Below are 19,639 nucleotides of genomic sequence, written 5' to 3' on the forward strand. Positions count from 1 at the left end.
TATGGTTAAGCCAAATTTCTCACTGTTTCTTGAGTACATTTGTCCTACACCAGTGGTTCTCAACTGTCTGGAGACTATTGGTTTTCACAGCGGGTGTGTGTGTGCTGCTGGCTCCTAGTAGATAGAGGCCAGGGGTGCTATTAAACATCCTACAATGCAGAGGACAGCCGCCTCCACAAGAAATTATCTGGGCTAAATACTAGGGTGCCAAGGTGGAGAAGCTCTGCCCTACAAATTTGCTGCCTCTGGGTCTTTTTTCACGTTGCCTCATGCCAGAAGACTTCCTTCAGTCCTGCCTGTTGAAATGTCCCCTGTCCTTAAAAAGCTAGTTCAAATGTTAAGCCTTCCAGGAAGCAGATCTTGAATGAACCTACCCTTACCCCTCACACCTTAGCCCCTCAGAATTCTTTATGTGAATCACTAAAATGCCTGTCACTTAGTATGTTTACAATAATTTGTATTTAATAGTATTATTTTGTGTTGTTTGTATTATTTCTCCCTTATGTTTTAGTTGATTGTTGGTATATGAACTCTTTTGCTGAAATATGGGTTCCTGGGTGGCCAGGATTAATCTTACTTATCTGTTTCTCTCTTTTTTTTTTAACATTTTTTTATTGAGCTGTAGTCATTTTATTATTTAAAAAATTTGTTTAATGTTTTATTTATTTATTTATTTGTGGAGGAGAGGTAATTAACTTTTTTTTTTTTTAAAACAGATACTGGGGATTGAACCCAGGACCTCCAGCATCCTAATAAGCACACGCTCTACCACTGAGCTATACTCTCCCCTCTTGTTTATCTGTTTCTGCTACAGCGGCTTCCATGTGTTTTACATATAATAGGTGCATAATATCTATTGAATGAGTGAGAAATGTGTAACTTCCCATGTCCTTGGTTATGGTTACTCTTTTCAACAATTTTCTTAAAGGACTTAGTCTAAAAAAATCCAACAAGCTGAACCTGAGTTTTTGTTGTTGTTTGTTTGTAATAATTTGTGTCAAATACTGTGATAGCAAATGACTAATACAATAACTTGTGTTTATTTCTACAGCTATTTAGTGAAAAAATAAGTGGTGTAGAAGGAACGAAACTAGATGACGAATTTCTTGACATGGAACGGGTAAGAGAACATTTTAATGTAAATTGTATAATAAATATGACTTTCATCGTGGTAGGAAATATTATCAGAGTGGCGATCTTGGATGTTTGCAGTCAGGTGTGATTTATGGAATCTGAAAAAGGTCAGTTCTTTCACACTTCCTAGTCCAGATGAAGAGCCTGGATCTCGGAGGCGGGATATGGCTAACTAGTGCCCTCTCGTGGACAAAAGTCAGAATGCGCACAAAAGATGGTCAATCTTGGGAAACAGTTTAGGCCTAAGTAATTGGGACTATGTATCTTGGAGAGTCAAAATGTATTTCTGGGACAAGACTGTTCAAATATATAAATGTTGATTCAGTGTGTGGAAGACTCTGTTCCCATGTGTTCAAGTTGCTGCATAACAAACAGGTTTTATCCTGGTTCTGCCCCGAGGACCAGTTGGATAAGCTGTTTCAGTCTTTTCTGAACGTGTGCTCTGCTTGCTGCACACGGATGCTTTGAGGATCATGCAGAAAGTTACTGTGTATGAAAGCGTTTGGAAGAATGCAGCGCGCATGGTACAGAAGTGATTGTTAACAAATTCCGGAGGAAGACTGTAGATTCTTTGTCCCTAAACAGTCTTGCTGGTCAGCTGTGTGAAGGAGTTTAGGTGGAGGTGGTCGTGGGACCACCACTAATTACCAGCTTCCTCAGTTTCCTTCCCATTTGTTTCGGGCCCTTTAAGCATAGCCTTCTTTTAGTAATTAGACTTTCCAGATGAGAGAGGGCAGAAAGGACAAAGCATCTTTCCTCAGGTGTGACATGGAGGATACGGGCTGTCGCAGGTAGTAGAGCGTTCAGCCAATGCTGGGGAACAAGTCCCTTGGTGGCGGAGAGGGAGGTGGTTTCTCTCTTCAGGATACCCTAGACCTGGCCACGCCGCCCTCCAGGGAGCTCCTTGTTTTCTGGATGAGCACAATTAATTTTCTAGAAATGTTAATGCCTAGATGGAAAAGCTTACTTTGTTTTGCTTTTGAAAAAGTTCATTTCTGAAGATTGAAAAACATAGAACATTTAAACATCATGGCATGCTGGAAATTACTTTAAGAATCACTTGATAAAGAAAGACATTTTGTGTAATTTTATCACTAACAGAGTGATTCCATTGAAATGTTAAATGTAAAAGCACATCTCAGGAATTTTAGTTTCTGCTGGTAGACTGAGACCCCTCTTGTTTACTTCCTTTCTCTCCCAAAACCTCAGTGAGTGACAGAAGAGATATAAAAATAAAATCTATTATCTGCTTTATTACAATACTGGAAAGCACAGGAGTATCTAATATGTGACAAGAGGTTTTAAGAACTTTCTAGAAGAGGTGAATTAGGTGCTATCAGACCCACGTAAAACAAGACACAGAAATGACAAAGTAATGGAGAAAGATATTCCATGACAAATGCGAACCATGCAGAAGTGGAGGAGCAATAGTAATGTCAAAATAAAATTTGATGCCAAAAGAGTACTAAGTGGAGAAAGACGTTTTTAAAAAATTATGGAAAGATGTAGTCTATCAGGAAATTGTAGCAGTTATGAACCATTATACATCACACAACATGGCATTTAAACATGAACGGTAAAAGCTGTCAGAACCACATGGAGAACTGACAAAAATCAGTAAAAGATTTCACATACCTTTCTCATAAAATAATAGATTAAACTGACAATAATAGGCTCATAGAGAATTTGCATAAAATATGGTTAATAACTTCCATTATAACTAAATATAAATATCTACATTCCTCAAATGGACAATACATACTCATTTCAAACTTCTTTCAAACAGTTTCAATAATCCAGTCATATACTGGGCTATAGAAACAAAGCTCAACAAATTTCTCAGACTAAAATCATAGAACACAAGGATTACAAGGAATCCTGTAATTTCCAAATAATAATTTCCAAATTCTGGATGTTTGGAAATTGAAAAACAGGTACAAATAATTCTTATTTCAAGAGGAAATGAAAAGTAAAATTAAAGATCATTGAGTCATGAGAACCCTATATATCAAGACATGTGATACATGGCTACATCTTACCTGAATTTAGTAGGAAATAATTGTTGGAGAAGCGTGACTCATTGAAGCCAAAAAGCTATGAAAATAACAGCAAAGTAAATCACTCTAGGTGAAAGGAAGAAATCAATACCGATAAATGAGAGATTAATAAAATGAAAAACGATGACAACAAAAAGATAGAATCAATAAATAAAACCAAGAACTATTTTTTTTGAAAGTCCACCTCTACTCAAGTGTGAGCAAGAGAGGCAAAAGGGGAAAACAAACTACATGAAGAATAAGGAGGATATAATGACAGTGTGGATTCTTCAAAAAAAAATTTTTTTTTTAAAAGAGAATACGACAAACAGTTATCAGAAACTAGGGCTGCCAGCGGCTCTCTAACTCAGGGACTGAGCTGTCAGTGTGTCAGTGGCACAGGCTTTGGGGAACCTCAGGGGTGGAGTACCAATACTAGATGGAAGTTCCAGAGTTAACTGACCAGCAAAGATGCCTTCACACTAAGTGGACTTTACAAAAATAATTTTCACTTCTGTACTTTCCTCTATTTGTCCTGATGGTGTCCCGAGATACTTGCATTGTGTTTAGTTAACCTGAACACACACCCACCCACTCCCCAATATCCGCAGTTACTCTAGGAGGGAGGTTTTGTTTTTATTTTTTCAGACTACATAAGTTATTTTTTCATTGTTCATCTTGATTGCCCACACTTGCCAACATGTTTAGTGTCAGTCTCTTTAATTTGTAAAGGGTTTATTCCCAGTTTAGATTCCTGGGCTGTCCTGGAAGCAGGTCCAGCATGTGCACATCAGTGCCTGGGAGTTTTTGGCCAAGTGTTTCTTGACCTTTTTCCCCCCAAAGTTGTAGAAGAGTCTGAGTAGAAAGTATCTCTGTCTTCTCTCATCCTCACCCTTTGGAGGTGACACCTAGCTTCCTGATGGCTTTTCATGTCTAAAGAGGGTTGTGTACATGGAATGGAGCACTCTAAGTTGCGTTTTAATTAATACTGAATTTATATAAAGTTATGAATTTAAAACTGAGTTCTTCTTAAGCCTTAAGCTGAACTTACGGATCTTACTTATAATTTTAGTAATTTCAGTATAAAGATGGTGATAATTTTTAGTTGATAATCATTTTACTTAAACATTTATCACTATTTACATAATTAAACAAATTTTCTTAGACATTTCAAACTGCAGTACAAACACAATGCATAGGATTTCCTCAAATTTCACATCAAGTCTAAAGCAGGATTTTTCTATGTGCTTACATTTCTTGTAACTCTAATAAAATATAAACACTGAGGTTATCAAATTCTCTTAAACAATTCAAAGAGCTTCATAAACAATTGAACATACTGATGGGAGTTCAAAGTTTACAAAACTTGTTACCAGGTCAAATGCACGTACACACACGCCCACTGGCACACACGGCTAGCTCACTGGTATCAGTAATATGGGTTTGATTCATTTCTTCAATATCTTTCCTGTGCAGTCTTTTTAAACCTTCCTGGGGCCCCAGATTTAAGCATTCAGCTTAAGGGGAGCAAGTAGAATTGCAGACCGAATGAAATTGCTTGTTTGAAAGCTTCTCCCCCTAAAGAGATCACAGGTTTTCCCCAAACTGATTTTGTTTGTGTTATAAATCACTGTGAGCTTGTTTTTCCCCTAGCAATACACAATAAACGTCTTTCCAGGACATACAGATCTTCCTTATTTCTTTCCCCTTGTGATTAAAGAGTATTCCTTTATTTGGGTGTTTCACAGCTTATTCAGTCAGTCTCTTATTGATTATCACTTGTTTTCAGCTTTTCACATGATATAAATGGTCTAAGGGACATCTTTTTACCTCAGTGTGGTTTGCTCATGTGTTTCTAGGTGATAAACCCCTGGAAGTATGATAGCTGGTCCATCAATAGGTGCTTCCGCCTGGATCTCAAAAGGGTTGTATTATTTTGTATTCCTGTTGTATATGAAAAAGCCCATTACGCCACAGCAGTATAATACCCTGTATTGGGTCTAATCAATTTAAAAAGATTTTTTTTTAAGATCAATCAGGTGGGTGGGAAGTACCTCCTTTTTATTTACAATTTTTCTGAATCTTTTGCCAAATATTCATAGGCAACTTGTATTTCCCCTCTCTTGTGGATTGCTGGTTTATTTCTTTCCCTTCTTTCTAGTTGGATTGCCTTTTTTTTTTTTCAGTGGAAGTTCTGAGTATAATAGATACTAACCCTTTATTTTTTTACATGTTACTTTCTGTTCACCACTTTTCTCAAAGTTTATGTGTTGTGTCTTTTCACGGTTCCACTTTTAAATTTATGGAGTCAGGATTCTGGTCTTTTTGTTATGATGCTTAGGTTTTATGTCATGCTTGGAAGATCCTTCCACGCAGTATTTCAGAATATTATCCTGTATAATTTAGTACTTTTACAGTTTTTTTTAGGTCTATATTTTTAATCCTGTATGTAGTGTGAAGCATGAAATAACTATTATTAATTCGCCAAGTTTTAACAAAAAAGAAAAAAACATCAAAATTGTGATGGGATTTGAATCAATTTTACATGTTAATTGGGGAAGGATTTACATCTGTCCAAACTGAATTTTCCCACCTAGGAATGTGGCCTTTCAGGTAGGTATTGTGCATTTGTCATAATATTTATTCCTTGTTATTGCTCATTTTTAAATTGCTCTTATGTATGGGATCTCCTTTTTCTTTACATTTTCTTTTGGGCAACTGATGGTACGAAGTAAAGCTATCAGAATGTGTACAGTTAACTATTCTGTATATTCTCACATTCTTTTTCTGGTTAACCAACAGCCAAGATTGCCCAAGAATGGTTTTGCAGAAGGAGAGATTAAGTCTTAACCTGGCAGGGAAGCCTTTGATGTTAACGTCTTCTGCCCACAGAAGGGTGTTTATTTTTGTGATAATACTAGTGACTATGATTCTTGCATTATGGGTTTATTGAGGTAGTTTCTCATATGAATCCTTGTTATGCCATCCTTATGTAAGTACAGAAATTCAGGTTCACCCATGGTTGAGGAAAGTTTGTCTCAGAAGTGTCTAGTCTTGGTTTTGAGAGACCTTCAAATATATCGAGTAATTTAGTGGCGCATAATAGCTTGTCCAAGTTTTTCTAAATATTACATTAATATTCATTTTAATGTTGAGAAAGAAATTAGTGTTCTCCACTATCATTGGGAAGAGCCATCATTGGAAGGATGTCCCAGAATCAAAAAGTTAAGAAAATATTGCCTTTTTCAAAAGTGGTGAAAACATTCATTTGGATTAAAATCATTATAATGGTGTTATAAGTATTAAATTAATGAAAGTCATTTCTCTGTTTGTTTTTCTGTATGTCGTTTACCAATATCTTATGTGTTTTTTTTTTTAAGAAAATAGATGTTACCAATAAAGCTGTTGCAGAAATTCTTTCAAAAGCCACAGAATATCTTCAGCCAAATCCAGGTAAAGTTAGAAAATGTCTTGGAATATTCAGTTTTTCATTCGCTGTCACAGATTCTAATAACCCAGCATGTATAGCTGACATGATCTGGAAACAATGTCCTCTATGTCCAGATAATGAAATTCAGTTTTTTTTTTTTTTGAGTGACTGAAGGTAGTTGTGGTGAATCTTAGCTGATGACAAACAGAGCAGACACTTCTGTGAACTATGGTGACACTGTTTGGATGGGGTCTTGGTCTTAGCAGCAAGACACTGCTAAGCAAAGACATTTTTAATGATACTCTTCAGAAACCTACTAAGTACTTTGTAAAGGTTTTCTTACTCAGTTGTTTCCTCTTTAAAAAAAAAAACCCCTCTGCTCTCCTTTTCTAACGGTGTATATGAATTTTAAATGGCTTTCACTTCATGGCTTTTGAGCTGATGAAATGAGGCATAATGCATATGAAAAACAGTGTGAGAAGGTCCAGTGTTACAGTAGCTTCTCAGCGGGAGGTCTCTGATTCCTCGGCTCTGAAGCAGCCTCCCTTGACGAAGTTTTCCTAAGTTCTAGATGATAGAAAACCAACAGAGGGCGTCTGAACTTTGAGTTCTGCGGGTTTCCAAATCTGCCTTTACTTTTCATGAATTCATTATTTGCACATAACCACTGTGATTCCTTTGGCTGTAGCAATCAGCACACACACAACCATCTGAAAATCTAGAAAATAAAACCTTTAAAACATAAATTTAAGAAAATATCATGGCCCAGGGAGGATGGCAGGTATACAGTTCTTTAGAATTGTACAGATGATTATGGTTTTAAAAACCATAATAATATATTTCTTCCCTGGCCTCCTCAACGATTGAACCACACAAGTCCCTTCTCCTGATAAATCAGTCAGCAAATATTTAGCAAATGCTTTCTCTAGGCAAGGGGCTTTCCTGTGTACTGTTAAGTTGGACAGGGAGCCTGCCCTCCATGAGCTGATGTTGGAACGGGGTAGGGAGGTGTTGACCAACAATGGAAGTGTCCACTTGACAAGAGGCCTCTGGTTATTCCTGGAGAAGAAGGGGGAGGCCTAGCAGCCTCTAATTCAGTTTAATGAACCTCAGTAACAGGCCTGCTTACATCCCACATCCCGCCCTGACAGTAGGGAAGAGGAGCAGAGTGTGTGTGTGTGTGTGTGTGTGCATGTGCATGCACACGTGAGCGGTGGGAGTGGATCCTGTGTGCCTGGGGACCAGGAGAATATAAGTGCTTCTGAGGCTGAGGTGGGCAAGATTCAAAAAGGCTGACACCATGAGTATCTGAAGTCTTGCTACTCAAAGTGTGGTCCATGGACCAGCAGAATCAGCATCCCCTGAGAGACTGTGAGAAATGCAGAAACTTGGGCTCATCCCAGACTGACTGGATCAGACTCGGCATTTTAACAGGAACCTTGGGTGGTTTTGCATGCACATTAAAGTTTGAGAAACACTGGTTGAGAACACATTAAAATAAATATGGTAATTATTAAAATAAGAGAAAATAAAATTTATCCCTTTACCAGCTGAAGTTATCTCAAACACCACCTAGCCTACAGAATAAAAGCCCAAACCCTTAGCTTGGTGTTCAGTTCACAGTCACATTTTCCCATAGGTATTTCCTGACTTGTCCTGTGCTAGTTTCTTCTTCAGTCTATCCAGCATCCTCTTTATCTGCTGGTTATGTACCATTAAGCATTCCCCTTCTGAGCCTCACACCATTTCTGCACTTTGGGAGACACCTTTCCGCCTTCATTCAGCATGTTGTTACGTTTTCCTTTCCCTACACCACCACACCAATAACTAGGTGTGAGCTCCTTGAAGGCAGAGGCTGGCTTAGGTCTTTCTGGAGTTCCAGTAGTTAGCATGGTGTGTCGCACAGAGCCAAGATTCGTGAACATTCCTGGCCTAAGTCACAGAAAAGAAGGTCCCAAGCAGTGGCCGCCTATCATTTCCCTTGGGTCTGGGAGCTGAGCTGCACCTGAGGGGCCGTCAGCACAGACTCCCGTTCATTCTGGGGACATCTGTCTCCTCCCGTAGGTTCTGCTTCCTACATTGAAGTGTGCAGCGGCCCTCCCCCATGATACTGAATATAATCAGTCTGGGTAATGCTTGGGGGATGGGAGAGTGGTGTTAATGACCAGTTGGTAGTTTGAAACATCCACCTCAGCAGTTCTAATGTTAGTTTGCAATCGGTTCCCAGGAAAATTTGTCTGCCCAGGTGCCAGCGTCTGACAACGTGTTAGCTGTGGGTGGGGTAATGATAGCCCCGGGCACTATTATTTGGAGTCAACAGCGTGTGCCGTAATTTCTATTTCCCATCGCGGCTGTGCACCGGTGCCCTTAGCTCCCACCTTGGCTAAGATTCCAGAAAATCATGTGAGAACCTAGGTAGTTCACACATGGTCCCCTCACGTCTCAGGTCGCTGATATTTTGCCCAAGGCGACCTCGATTTCATCGGCCACGTTTGTTAAAAGCTATGCACCCATCACTCCACCTTGCCACTTTAAGGAATTACAAATGATAATGTTTTTAAGCATACAGAGCTAAGCTAGGAATGCTGAACACTGTGTCGAAGATCCGAGGACAGGTGAAGACCACCGGCTACCCGCAGACGGAAGGCTTGCTGGGCGACTGCATGCTGAAATACGGGAAGGAGCTCGGGGAAGGCTCCGCTTTTGGTGAGTGCTCCCCCACCACCTGCGAGAGCCGAGAACGCGTCCTTTGTCGATACTGTGTTATGCACAAGACTTTCATTTTAACAACCCTTATTATTTTTTCATATTCTCAAAGTAATACATATTCAATGCAGGAAGTTTATAAAACACAGGCAAGTAAAATGCCGACATCACCCATGACCACTTACCCAGTGACTGATCCAGTCACACTCTCTGTTGTGTATACCCTGTGCCTTGTGTTTATTCTTGTTTATATTCATGTAACCTTTAAAAGTTAAAGTGGAGCTATAAGATACATACCTTAATACTCTTCTGTAACCTGCGTATTCCCACCGACAATAGTGCAATCCATGTCATCAAACAGTTACTCTTCTACAATAGTTTTTAAAGGCACTCCAATGTTTCAAGTATCATAGTTTGTTCAGTCAACCCCATTTATTGGATATTTAGGTCCTTTTCTTTATGTAGCTGCTGCCGCTTTGGTAGCTTCCCAGGTGCCCTGTGACTCGAGGGAACGTGTGTTGAGAAAGAGAGCTGGCGTCAGGAGGGCGTTAGCAGCAGGTGGGCTGCTTGCTGTCCCGAGGGAAACACTGTGCTGTTGGATACCCTCTTCTTGGGGCCACAGAGGGGAAACTTCCTTAAATGCAGAGACCTGAGTGGGTGGAGGCAGAGCCCCACGTCCTTGTGCAACTGGAAACGCTAATCTTGGGGAAGGAGAGGGGATGTCAATCCATGGAGGTGCCGGCCAATATTCAGAATGTCATCTTTGGCGCCTTCAAAGAAACATATTTGGAAATGTTTCTGTCAAAGCTAAACTGGCTGACATTCTGTGGTGTGGGCACTGGAGACAGTGAGTGATGGGGTCAGAGGCAGTATCCTCTGTTTCTGACCAGTTGGGCAGGAGAGAGTCCCCAGGCTCAGAAAGGACATCTCATTTCCATCTCAGAGCAAGTTAGGACCGGGCTCTGGGGAGTTAGGGAAACCTAGCCTCTCAGGAGGAGTAAAGCTACAGTGGGCCAAAACGGGTCTTGGCCGGCTGTGGTCTAGGGTAACAGTTTCCACTTAGCTTTGCAAGGTCCTATAACACACACTATCTAGTTTATTTCTTTAAAAAAATAAAAAGTGAGGTGAGGTGATATTGCTATCCCGTTTCACAGATGAATAAACTGCACATGCCCTTGACTTGTAGGGGAAACAACTCGAAGGTCAGAATTTTCTGGAAATGCACATTCTTAGGCTGGGATTTCAGGTCTTCCTCAAGCCTGGGAATTAAGAGACCCCAGGCTCTACCTTTTTATGAGATCAATTGGAAAACCCCAACTACAGGAAAAATAGTTCAGTCTAGTGCAGCATTTCCCAGAGGCGTCTCCTAGGAAAGCTGCCGCTCTCACTGGGCACGGCTACCAGGACACCTGCTTGCAAATTACTGCAGGGTAGCTGGCGCCGAACACTTGGGTGTCATCCGGCGAAAGCTGCCCATCACTGCCCACGCCCAGCGTGTCTGGCCCTGGACCTCACTGCAAGAGCAGGCCCTGCCCACCCTGCTGAAAGGCTGTCCCATGTGACGCTGCCAAGCTTTGTTTGACATCAGGAAGAGTAGGGAGCCTTAGAACCGTCTCAAGGATACAAGGAGTGGCCTCAAGAAGACTTAGCATTTAGAAGCTGAGGTTTTGTTTATTTATTTCTATTGTAATCTTTACTGGTTAATACTTTGCCTCTGATGAATGAATCCTTTTATTGTTTACAAAGAGGGATTTTGTTTTGGAGCTTCTAAGGAACCCTTGGTGCCAGTTCACAAAACTACTGGTTTCAAAAAAAAAGCTTTGACCCCATCTAGTGGCCGTTATGGTAGTGCCTCTGTCTGTCTGAGCCTCGGAGTTTTTTTCTCTATAGTGGAGAAAGTGCAGAAGTAAAGTAGAAAGACTTTCCCTTTTCATTTTTCTCTTTTCTGGGTCAAGATTCAAAGGTCCCAGACTAAGGACCTTGTTACATACCATTGATCATCACAAACTTTTGGGAAAGAGTTCAATGAACGTCGCTGTTAACTTGGAGTTGGATCACCTAAAGAACCTTTTTTATTTGTATTTTCTATTCAAGGCAATGCGTTGATAGAAGTTGGTGAATCCATGAAGCTAATGGCTGAGGTGAAAGACTCTCTTGATATTAACGTAAAGCAAACGTTTATTGACCCACTTCAGTTACTACAAGACAAAGATTTAAAAGAGATTGGGGTAAGTTTTCTCGGCTATAAATCTGCCCGTTGCTGCTTAATATGATGTTTATATTTAAACCCTTTAGAACATTTCTACAGGGACTCAATGAAAGCTTCCTCTTATTGTGAGTGGTAAAAAAAAACAACTCAGTTATGTTTACCTGGCTCACTGGGGAAGAATCCCAGGATCAGTTAGCCCTTTACTCTGTGTCTTACTGAAGCCAGTAGAAGCCAAGCTCAGGACAGATGTTTCTGCAGTCATCTCTCACATAACAAAATGATTCCATAACTCCCGTTCTGGATTTTTTTGATCGTCAAAATCATACCATCTTTTGATATGTTGGTTATTGTTTTCCATTACTTTTTCAAGGAAGTAAGGATCTCGGAATCAACATTTTATATTTGGAAGATGTGCAAGTTGGGCCTCCAGAGCATACGTGGGAACTTTCAGGGAGCTGTAGTCAATCACGTGCCACTTGCTTGGCGGTGTTTTTGTAGATGTGCAAAAACAGCCTTGAGACTTTTACCCGGACAGAGACTTCTACTCTAGAGGGACAGCCTGTGCTGAGAACTTCTTTGGGCGCCCTTTGTGGAGCTGACTGGAAGACCTTCCCCCCAAGTGCCTTCAGGGTGACCTGGAGGCAGCCCCAGCCAACTCGCAAGTCGGCTGAACCTCAGGGATGTCCCCTCTTCCTTTCTTCAGGCCCAGTGCTTCTCTTGGTGGGGTCCCTGCACCAGCAGCAGCCTCGCATGTTAGAAATGCAAATTCTTGGGCCCTATTCCAGAGCTTCCCTTCAGAAAGGCCTGGATGCCCGTAAAGGCATTTAGAATTTATGCTGGAACCGAAGGGGAGGGAAATTCGGGAAGGTTGAAGGAAAAATGGAAGCAATCATTCAGGAACTCCCAGAATATCCCTCTGCCCTCCCCACAGCCCGCATGCCCCCTGCACCCTCCTCACCTCTTCACTCCTGTCGTCCACTTTCTCTTACATCTTGGGGAAGGTGATGTTCCTCCTGCTCCCTCAGGACGGTCCTCCACTGGGCCCCAGAGTCCATCACCCTCACCTCGCCAGGTCCTTTGCTGCATCTGTCAGTCATTCTCTCTCCTGAATCTCCCTTTTTCCTCTTTCTATCTGTTGGCTTCCTTTGGTTAACATTTAAACACACCAGCACAGCAGCCCTTGACTCCTGGCTTCACATCTCACCCCCTCCAGTCCATTCTCCACACCACAGCCAGAGCAGTCTTCCTAAGATACCTTCCCCCTGTAGCTGCCCCATGACGTGGGAATAAAGATCCAGTAAAGATCCCCTAATTACTGGCCCCTCCTTCTTTCTACTGGTCGATCGCTCACCACTTCCCACTTGAACTCTCAGCGCAGCCTCACTGAATGACTTGCAGTCCCCAGGGGATGTTTTGCTTTGTGCTCTCCCTCTGTTCTCTGTCTTTCTCCTTTTCCTCCCCTCTCCTGGCTAAGTCATCTCACCTCTCAGATCCCAGCTGTCCTGTCCTTTGGGAAGCTCTTGTTCTCTCCCTGACTTCATCAGGGGTTCCTTCTGTGTTTCCTGTGCTGTGAGCATCACTATGCTCTTTCTCTGCTGTTGGGGAGTGAGTGCCTCAGGGTAGGGAGTCCTGTTTTGTTCACTTTGGTAGCCACAATGCCTAGTGTGGGGTTCGTGCTCCCAAATTCTTCCTGAACAGATGATTCTAGGGAAGAAGAGACACTCTGAGTTGTGGGTATGCCAAAACATCTTTCCCAGATGTGGAACCTTAAAACCAAACATCTCATTTGCCGAAATACATAATACGGCATTTTTTCTTGTGCTGTTTTCCTTGAAGAAAGTCATACAAAAAGCCCACTGGACAACGTAGCTCTTCCACTTGGCCTGGTCCAGTAGGGTAGCTAGCCATGGACACCAGTGTGGAATCTGAGCAGTGAGTGGGAGAGAGGTACAAAATACACATATACTTAAATGTTGCAGTTCCCTGTGCAAAAAATAATTTTCTAAATGGCGTCTCTTGTTACTCAGCTGTTCTTTGATAGAGAAACCATATAAATCTAAGTGTAAATCCCATAGATGGTCAAGAATTAAGAATCTAATATTCAGAGGGCTTTTCATAGTCTCAGCTGTGCACTATACGTACCTTGGACATTTAACACGTGACTGACGTATCTGTAAAAGCGTTTATGGACTCAGACGGCTTTCACAAACATTTCTTTACCCATAAACAGTCAGGCTAAGCCATTCTTGTCCTGGTTTTACAACCACACATGTGGAGGCTCGGAGGGATTTAGAGACTTGCCCAGAGTCACAGAACATATGAGAGAGATGCTTCTGACTTTTTGTCCCAAATGCTCTTTTCACCCAATCATCATGGAAATTAGAACCAGTGTTTTTCCACCAGAAGGAGTAGTCAAGTCACCCTCGTACTTCAGTGGGACAGTCTGTTTTCATTATACAGTTTCGACATCAAATATTCCAGGGATTATAGTCATACACTCCCTTGCCCTGTGCAATTATCTGCTCTACAGAACTTCTGATGTGGGATCCCTCTGCTTGAACACAAACTGTGATGGGGAACTTACTACCACACAAGGCCGCGCATTCCATGAACGGGCAGCTCTCATGTTTATAATTGTTTTATTTTGTTAAAGAGATCATATTTTAAAAAAGAAATCCCACCGTTTCAGAGGTTGCCCGTGATCATCTGTCCTCTTTGTGCATCACGTTCATTGATGGCATTTATTCAACTTGTTCTGTAATTGTTTGGGAACTTTATGGAAGATGCCAAAGTATTCTAGAGGATACTAGAAATTTGTGTTCTTATAATCTACTTCTTAGTGAGGAGCTGACGATAGTGCCAGAAGAACCATCCTTATTTTTGGCATAGTTAATTCGGTTGGAAATTATCTGGGCATTAATAGAGTCTCAGTGAGGGGTCCTAGAAGGAATGTTGGAAAATTAATCTCAGTACTGACACTGCGTCCTTATGTTCCATGTAGACACTCATTCGTTCTATAATCTATACGCCCATCCATCTACCCATTCATTCATTCCACAAATATTCCTTGTGGACCTGCAGCGAAGGGAGCCTCTAATAGATGCTTGAGTGCATGCAAAAGAAGTGGAAGGTGGGTTTCTTCCCTTTTGACTTCAGGCTGAGAAAAAGCAATGACTATTTTCATAGCAATGATGAAGATTTCTTTACGCCGTGTTTGAGTGTGACAGGTCTCTGATGAACTCCTTTGTCCCTTAGCACCACCTGAAAAAGCTGGAGGGCCGGCGCCTGGATTACGATTATAAAAAGAAGCGAGTAGGTAAGATACCAGACGAAGAAGTCAGACAAGCAGTAGAAAAATTTGAAGAGTCAAAGGAGTTGGCTGAAAGAAGCATGTTTAATTTTTTAGAAAATGATGTAAGTATTTAAACCAAACAGGAGACTTTAATGTGAATGAAAGCATTGACTATATGACAAGGGTCAGCATGTTGAGAAGCTCTGGAGCCTTAGTGGTTATAAGTTTTTGGAGTTTTCTGTAACCGTTATCTCCTGCCTCAGAAATAGCTTCAGACATTTGGCAAGTCCCAAGTCGTATCTCTGATCTGGAGAAGTCCTGTTTATCCTGAATGCTTCAGAGATGTGCTCAGATCGGTCCCGGGGAGGTGGGGCTGTCTGGGGGGAGGTGCATGGTCGACTAGCCTTTGTATTTGAGACCATAGCCTTAGCGGTTTTGCAGGAGGATGGAAAGCCCGTGCCATGTGGTAATTTGCAGTTTTGCTAAGACCGTGAAAAGCACTGTGGGAGGCAGATGTTTTAGGTGGAGCAGCTCTTGGCTGGTGGGAGAGCCTCACTCATCACCCAGCTCTCTGATGCCTTCACTTGTCATAGTGAACCTTTAGGATCTAAAAGCATGACGTAAATTTCCAGCTGTACCACAGTGGTGCTTGTGAACTTGGGGATGGTGAAGGTGTCGACACGGATCCCTCAGCGGTGCTGACGTGCTGTCGTACCGTGATTCTTGCCACCAGCTCTTATTTTATTTGCCCAAGTGAAGTTAGATTAAATGAAACTAAAGAGGATGGTGACCCCCAACTGGGCACCGTGAAGGCCAAAGGTCACCCTTCTTTGCCTTGGTGATGAGGACTCGTCTGGCATTTTTCACTGCCTGATGAGAAGAACCCTTGGCACCTGTCCCCTCTGGAGGTCCTGCCCTAAGGCCGGCCTCAGTGATGCCAGGAGTTATCTCAGCCCAGCATTCGTTTTGGACCTGTCTGTTGAACTTTCAAACCTATTGGGACAAGTCAGATGAGTTATTTATCTGCAAAACTATGTTCTACTTATAATAATTTATTAAAAAGTACATTGAGGTCTTGCATCTTTTGAGTCAAGTCAGACCAAATGTACTGAGCACCTTTGATCTGCCATGGGGTGGGGGGAGTTACATCCAATGTTAACAAGACATGAATCCTGGAGGAAACAGTTTGAAAATTCCCATGTTCTGAGTACCAAAAAGTACACCCTGTTTCTCCTTTTAAATATTTTATCAGGTCTTTTACATTTTATGAGAAATAAGAAGAGGTGTTACAGTTTTCCCTATTTTGCTATGTTGTTTGTTTTCCCTTAAAAAAATATTAATTTCCTTGAAGTTGTCCCCACACAATAGGCCATTTTGCTTTTGTTTTGTTTTGGATTGCCTTGCTGATTGAAGTCTTTAGAAAGTTTTTGCAGTGTGACATATCAGATGCATGCATTCCTTATCAGGCCACAGCGAGTGTTGCCCTTCCAGCCCTGCACTCTTTAAAGTGGATTTAAACTCTGAGGTTGAGTCTCATGTGTCAGACATGCTGTCTGCCCCATGTCCTTTATTCATGATCTTCATTTGTCATCTGCATTGATAAGCTATTGTGAAGAACTCCCTTTCGGAGGCCTGTCTCAGTTGCTCTGGCCTTGGCGATGGACCAAGAGACCTTAGTTTTCCCTTTAGTGTCAGTCAAAATCAGGAGTGATCCCTTCCTTATAAAAGCTCAGTCATTTGTCCATTTGTTGACAATGGCAGTATTCTGCTTGTCACAAATAGGTTACCCCCTCCCCACCCCACCCTGGCAGAAGAGCAAGGTGGAGTGTAACCCAAGCCCCCGGGGGCCTTGGCGTCGGCCCTCCAGAGGCACGAGCTGCAGCGTTTCCCCTAAAGTTTTCTGGGGCGGGAGGCACCTCTATTCAGCTCTGAGGGGCCTGGGCTGCTCCCTCGTTTTAGGGCCTGGACCCACACCTCCGCCGGCAGCCAGGGGAGCCGGCCGCTGAGAGGGGAGGAGACCAAAAGGACGAGCTGGTGAAGAGCGCCGCAGGCCCGGGCTCCTTCTCTCCCTCTTCCTGCCTTTCCTGCGCCGTCCTGAGCTGCAGCGGTCACCCTGCATGCTGTGGCTGCTGATGCTCACGATGATGACGGCGGTGCTAAAGGGGCTCCCAGTGGTGGTGGTGGTGGTGGTGGCGGCGGTGGCGGCGGCGGTGGTGGCGGCGGTGGTGGTGGTGCGGATGATAGTGAGGAGAGCTCGTGGTTGAGAAGCTGCTTTCGCCCCTTCCCCGTCCCAGGTTTATGGCTGAGGAGACTCCAAGTTACTGTGGAAGCTCCAGAAGACTGCCTTCGTTCTCTTCTTGGGGCAACAGAAATTAGACCTAGAAAGGGACAGCCTTGTCCTCCCCATGACAGTGTCTGGACCCTGCCCAGACGGTCTGGCAGTCCTCTGGATGGGGCAAGGTCTAGAAAATCTGCTCCCTGTCACCCCTTGGACCTGCCAAGCTAATACTAAAATTGCCTCGTGCTTGGGGTAAGCAGTGGATTGTTGGGGGAAGACAGAGAACCAATGTGTGGTGGGATGAGGCAGACTTTGAACCCTCAGCCCTGTCCTTGGCCCTTCCCCAACAATCAGGCCAGGCCTAGCGGCTCTGCAGCCCACAGAACCCTGACTTCCTGCTCCCTCTGGGTCACCAACCTCATGTCCAGCCTTCGTCACACAGCCTCTTGTATTGGTGTCTGCTTCCTTTCATGGTGAAAGGGCCTAAATGAGGAGCCGTGCTTCACGATGGCTGGTGATGACTGGGTTTCCTTCCAGGAACTGATCCTGGAACTAAAGCTGGCAGGGATCTGTCTAATTCCCAGATTAAATGCAGTAGGTCTGCAGGCCCTGCCTTTGCCCAGTGGATCGGATATTCTATTTGACCTGGCACCTGCTGGACACTAGGTACATGCCTGCTTCTTGAGGACGGACAGACTTAGTCAAACATGTGGCCCCAGGACAGGGAGGCAGGTGGCCTAGGCCCTGGCACTTCTTTCAGACACAACTGGGAGAAGCTTATAATATTGTGGGTTAGCAGTTGGGGGTATCAGAGCTGTTCACCTCAATCTGACAGATTGAGGAATTGACACAAACCAGACTGAAATCAAGGCACAGTGCTTTTAACTGATGGGAACGCCTGATGATTATAAAATACAGGCTCCATGGCCACCTGTGTTGGAGGGTACGCCATGGCCGACCCACATCCACATCGCACTTTCTGCTCCTTGCACCCCCGTTGACGAAAGCCTCCTTGGCAGGAGCCAGCCTGACTCACCCACCTGCACACTGTCTGAGACAGGCGGCCTCTGGTCATGTGGAGCCGGGTTTTGAGGCAGAGAACCCATCCTGCTCATTAAGGAACATTCCCCAATCTCATCCACAGGCGGAGGGGTGAGGAAGGCCGGGGGAGAGGGCTTGCAAGTGCTCGCTCCAGGGAGAAAGTGGAGAGCAGAGCAGCGTGCAGGAAGGGAGGCCACTTGAGGCGGTGTGTCTGGTGCCACCTGCCCGTCTCTGGCACTAACGAGGCAGACCCCAAAGTCTCACTCTCCAGGGAGCAGGCAGTGTCTTCCCAGCCTTCATGTGCCATGGCCCTGGCTAAGACACACTAAAAGCTTCACCAGATAATGCCTAAAAAAATTACTTGCCAAAGATCTGCCTGATTTGAGGAGAGCTCTGACCTAACAGACTTGGTCTTCTGTGGGTCTCCAAATGCAGGTTAGGCAACTCTTCCTAGGATTTTCTGGCCAACAGGCCATTTGTACAGGTTTCCAGGGTGTGGTTGCTCATCTGTCCTCAAATCTACCTTCTCCCAACTGAAGGACCGATGGGGCAGCCCAACAAGGATGACAAGCCAGCCCCTTGCCTAGAGGACAGGCTGTCTCTGTGGGCAGGGGCAGCTCCGGCCTGGGCCCGTGGTGGGCCTCCCGCTACCTACGCCAGGCCTAGTCTAGACCTCAGAGCCACCCTCAGGGAGCGTGGGGTGGGCAGGGAGGAACCTAGATGTAGCCACCAGCTCTTGGCTCCTTCACAACCTACTTTCTTAAAGAACACAGACCCCAGGGCCAAGCTTCCCGTGCAGGGTCCAGTCACCCTGCTCGTCAGGGCCCCTTGATCTCATCCATCAGAGATCACTCCTCCTCCTGTGGTGCGGAAGGAAGGAAGGGGTGATGAGAGGGACCTGAATTGTTTACTCTGCGTTAATTCCTGAGGGAAAGTGGCTTCCATCTTCCGACCTATTTCTGGCAGAGCTGGGAATGGGAGAATCAAAGGCAAGCGTCTCCTTTGGCCCCACACTGTCGTCCTTGGGGGTCTTGTCGGTAAGAGCTGGATTGGAGACCTTGAGCATCACTTCATTTCTTGCTTGAGGCAGAGGACCCTCATTATTCTACATGCAGATGCAAGCCAGGAGGTGTTTTGGTCCACGAGCTTTCCCACAAGCTCAGAGGGGCAGGTCTGTGGCTGATTACTTCTGCTGTGCCAGGCTGGGACTGGTGGGGCTCCCAGAAGCACCCAGAACAGCCCTCCCCTGAAGAAGGGCCGCTGTGTCCACTACCATTAGCTCTGAGGTGGGGGTGCAGGATATTCAGCAGGTTTTTCGCGGTCTCCACCGCCATTTCTTGGGAACACTAAGTCACCCACAGGCCCACTAACACTCTCCTCTGCTGTCTTTGCAGAGAATTTTATTCCTCACAACCTGAAATTATGGAATGTAGGTTTTTGACATTGGCAGGAACCAGAGCTATCAGCCAGAAGATGCCCATTTCAGTCTGGTGAGGCCAGGCACCTGCAGTCC

At 43.9% G+C, this 19,639-nt stretch overlaps 1 protein-coding gene across 4 annotated transcripts in view; it reads left to right on the top strand.

Moving 5' to 3' along the window:
* Window positions 1-19,639, top strand: part of SH3GL3 (SH3 domain containing GRB2 like 3, endophilin A3) — a 104,762-nt gene that overhangs the window by 57,031 nt on the left and 28,092 nt on the right. For 3 of the 4 annotated variants that reach the window (XM_006198400.4, XM_072950887.1, XM_031691795.2), the window contains exons 2-6: window positions 1,052-1,120; window positions 6,551-6,623; window positions 9,163-9,306; window positions 11,401-11,534; window positions 14,771-14,929. In XM_006198400.4, coding sequence (XP_006198462.1) covers window positions 1,052-1,120; window positions 6,551-6,623; window positions 9,163-9,306; window positions 11,401-11,534; window positions 14,771-14,929 — 579 coding nt within the window. The remainder of the gene's footprint in view (window positions 1-1,051; window positions 1,121-6,550; window positions 6,624-9,162; window positions 9,307-11,400; window positions 11,535-14,770; window positions 14,930-19,639) is intronic. The other variant, XM_006198401.3, reaches the window with a different exon arrangement.

This window comes from Vicugna pacos, chromosome 27 (genome assembly GCF_048564905.1).
Source record: "Vicugna pacos chromosome 27, VicPac4, whole genome shotgun sequence".
NCBI classification, from domain to species: domain Eukaryota; kingdom Metazoa; phylum Chordata; class Mammalia; order Artiodactyla; family Camelidae; genus Vicugna; species Vicugna pacos.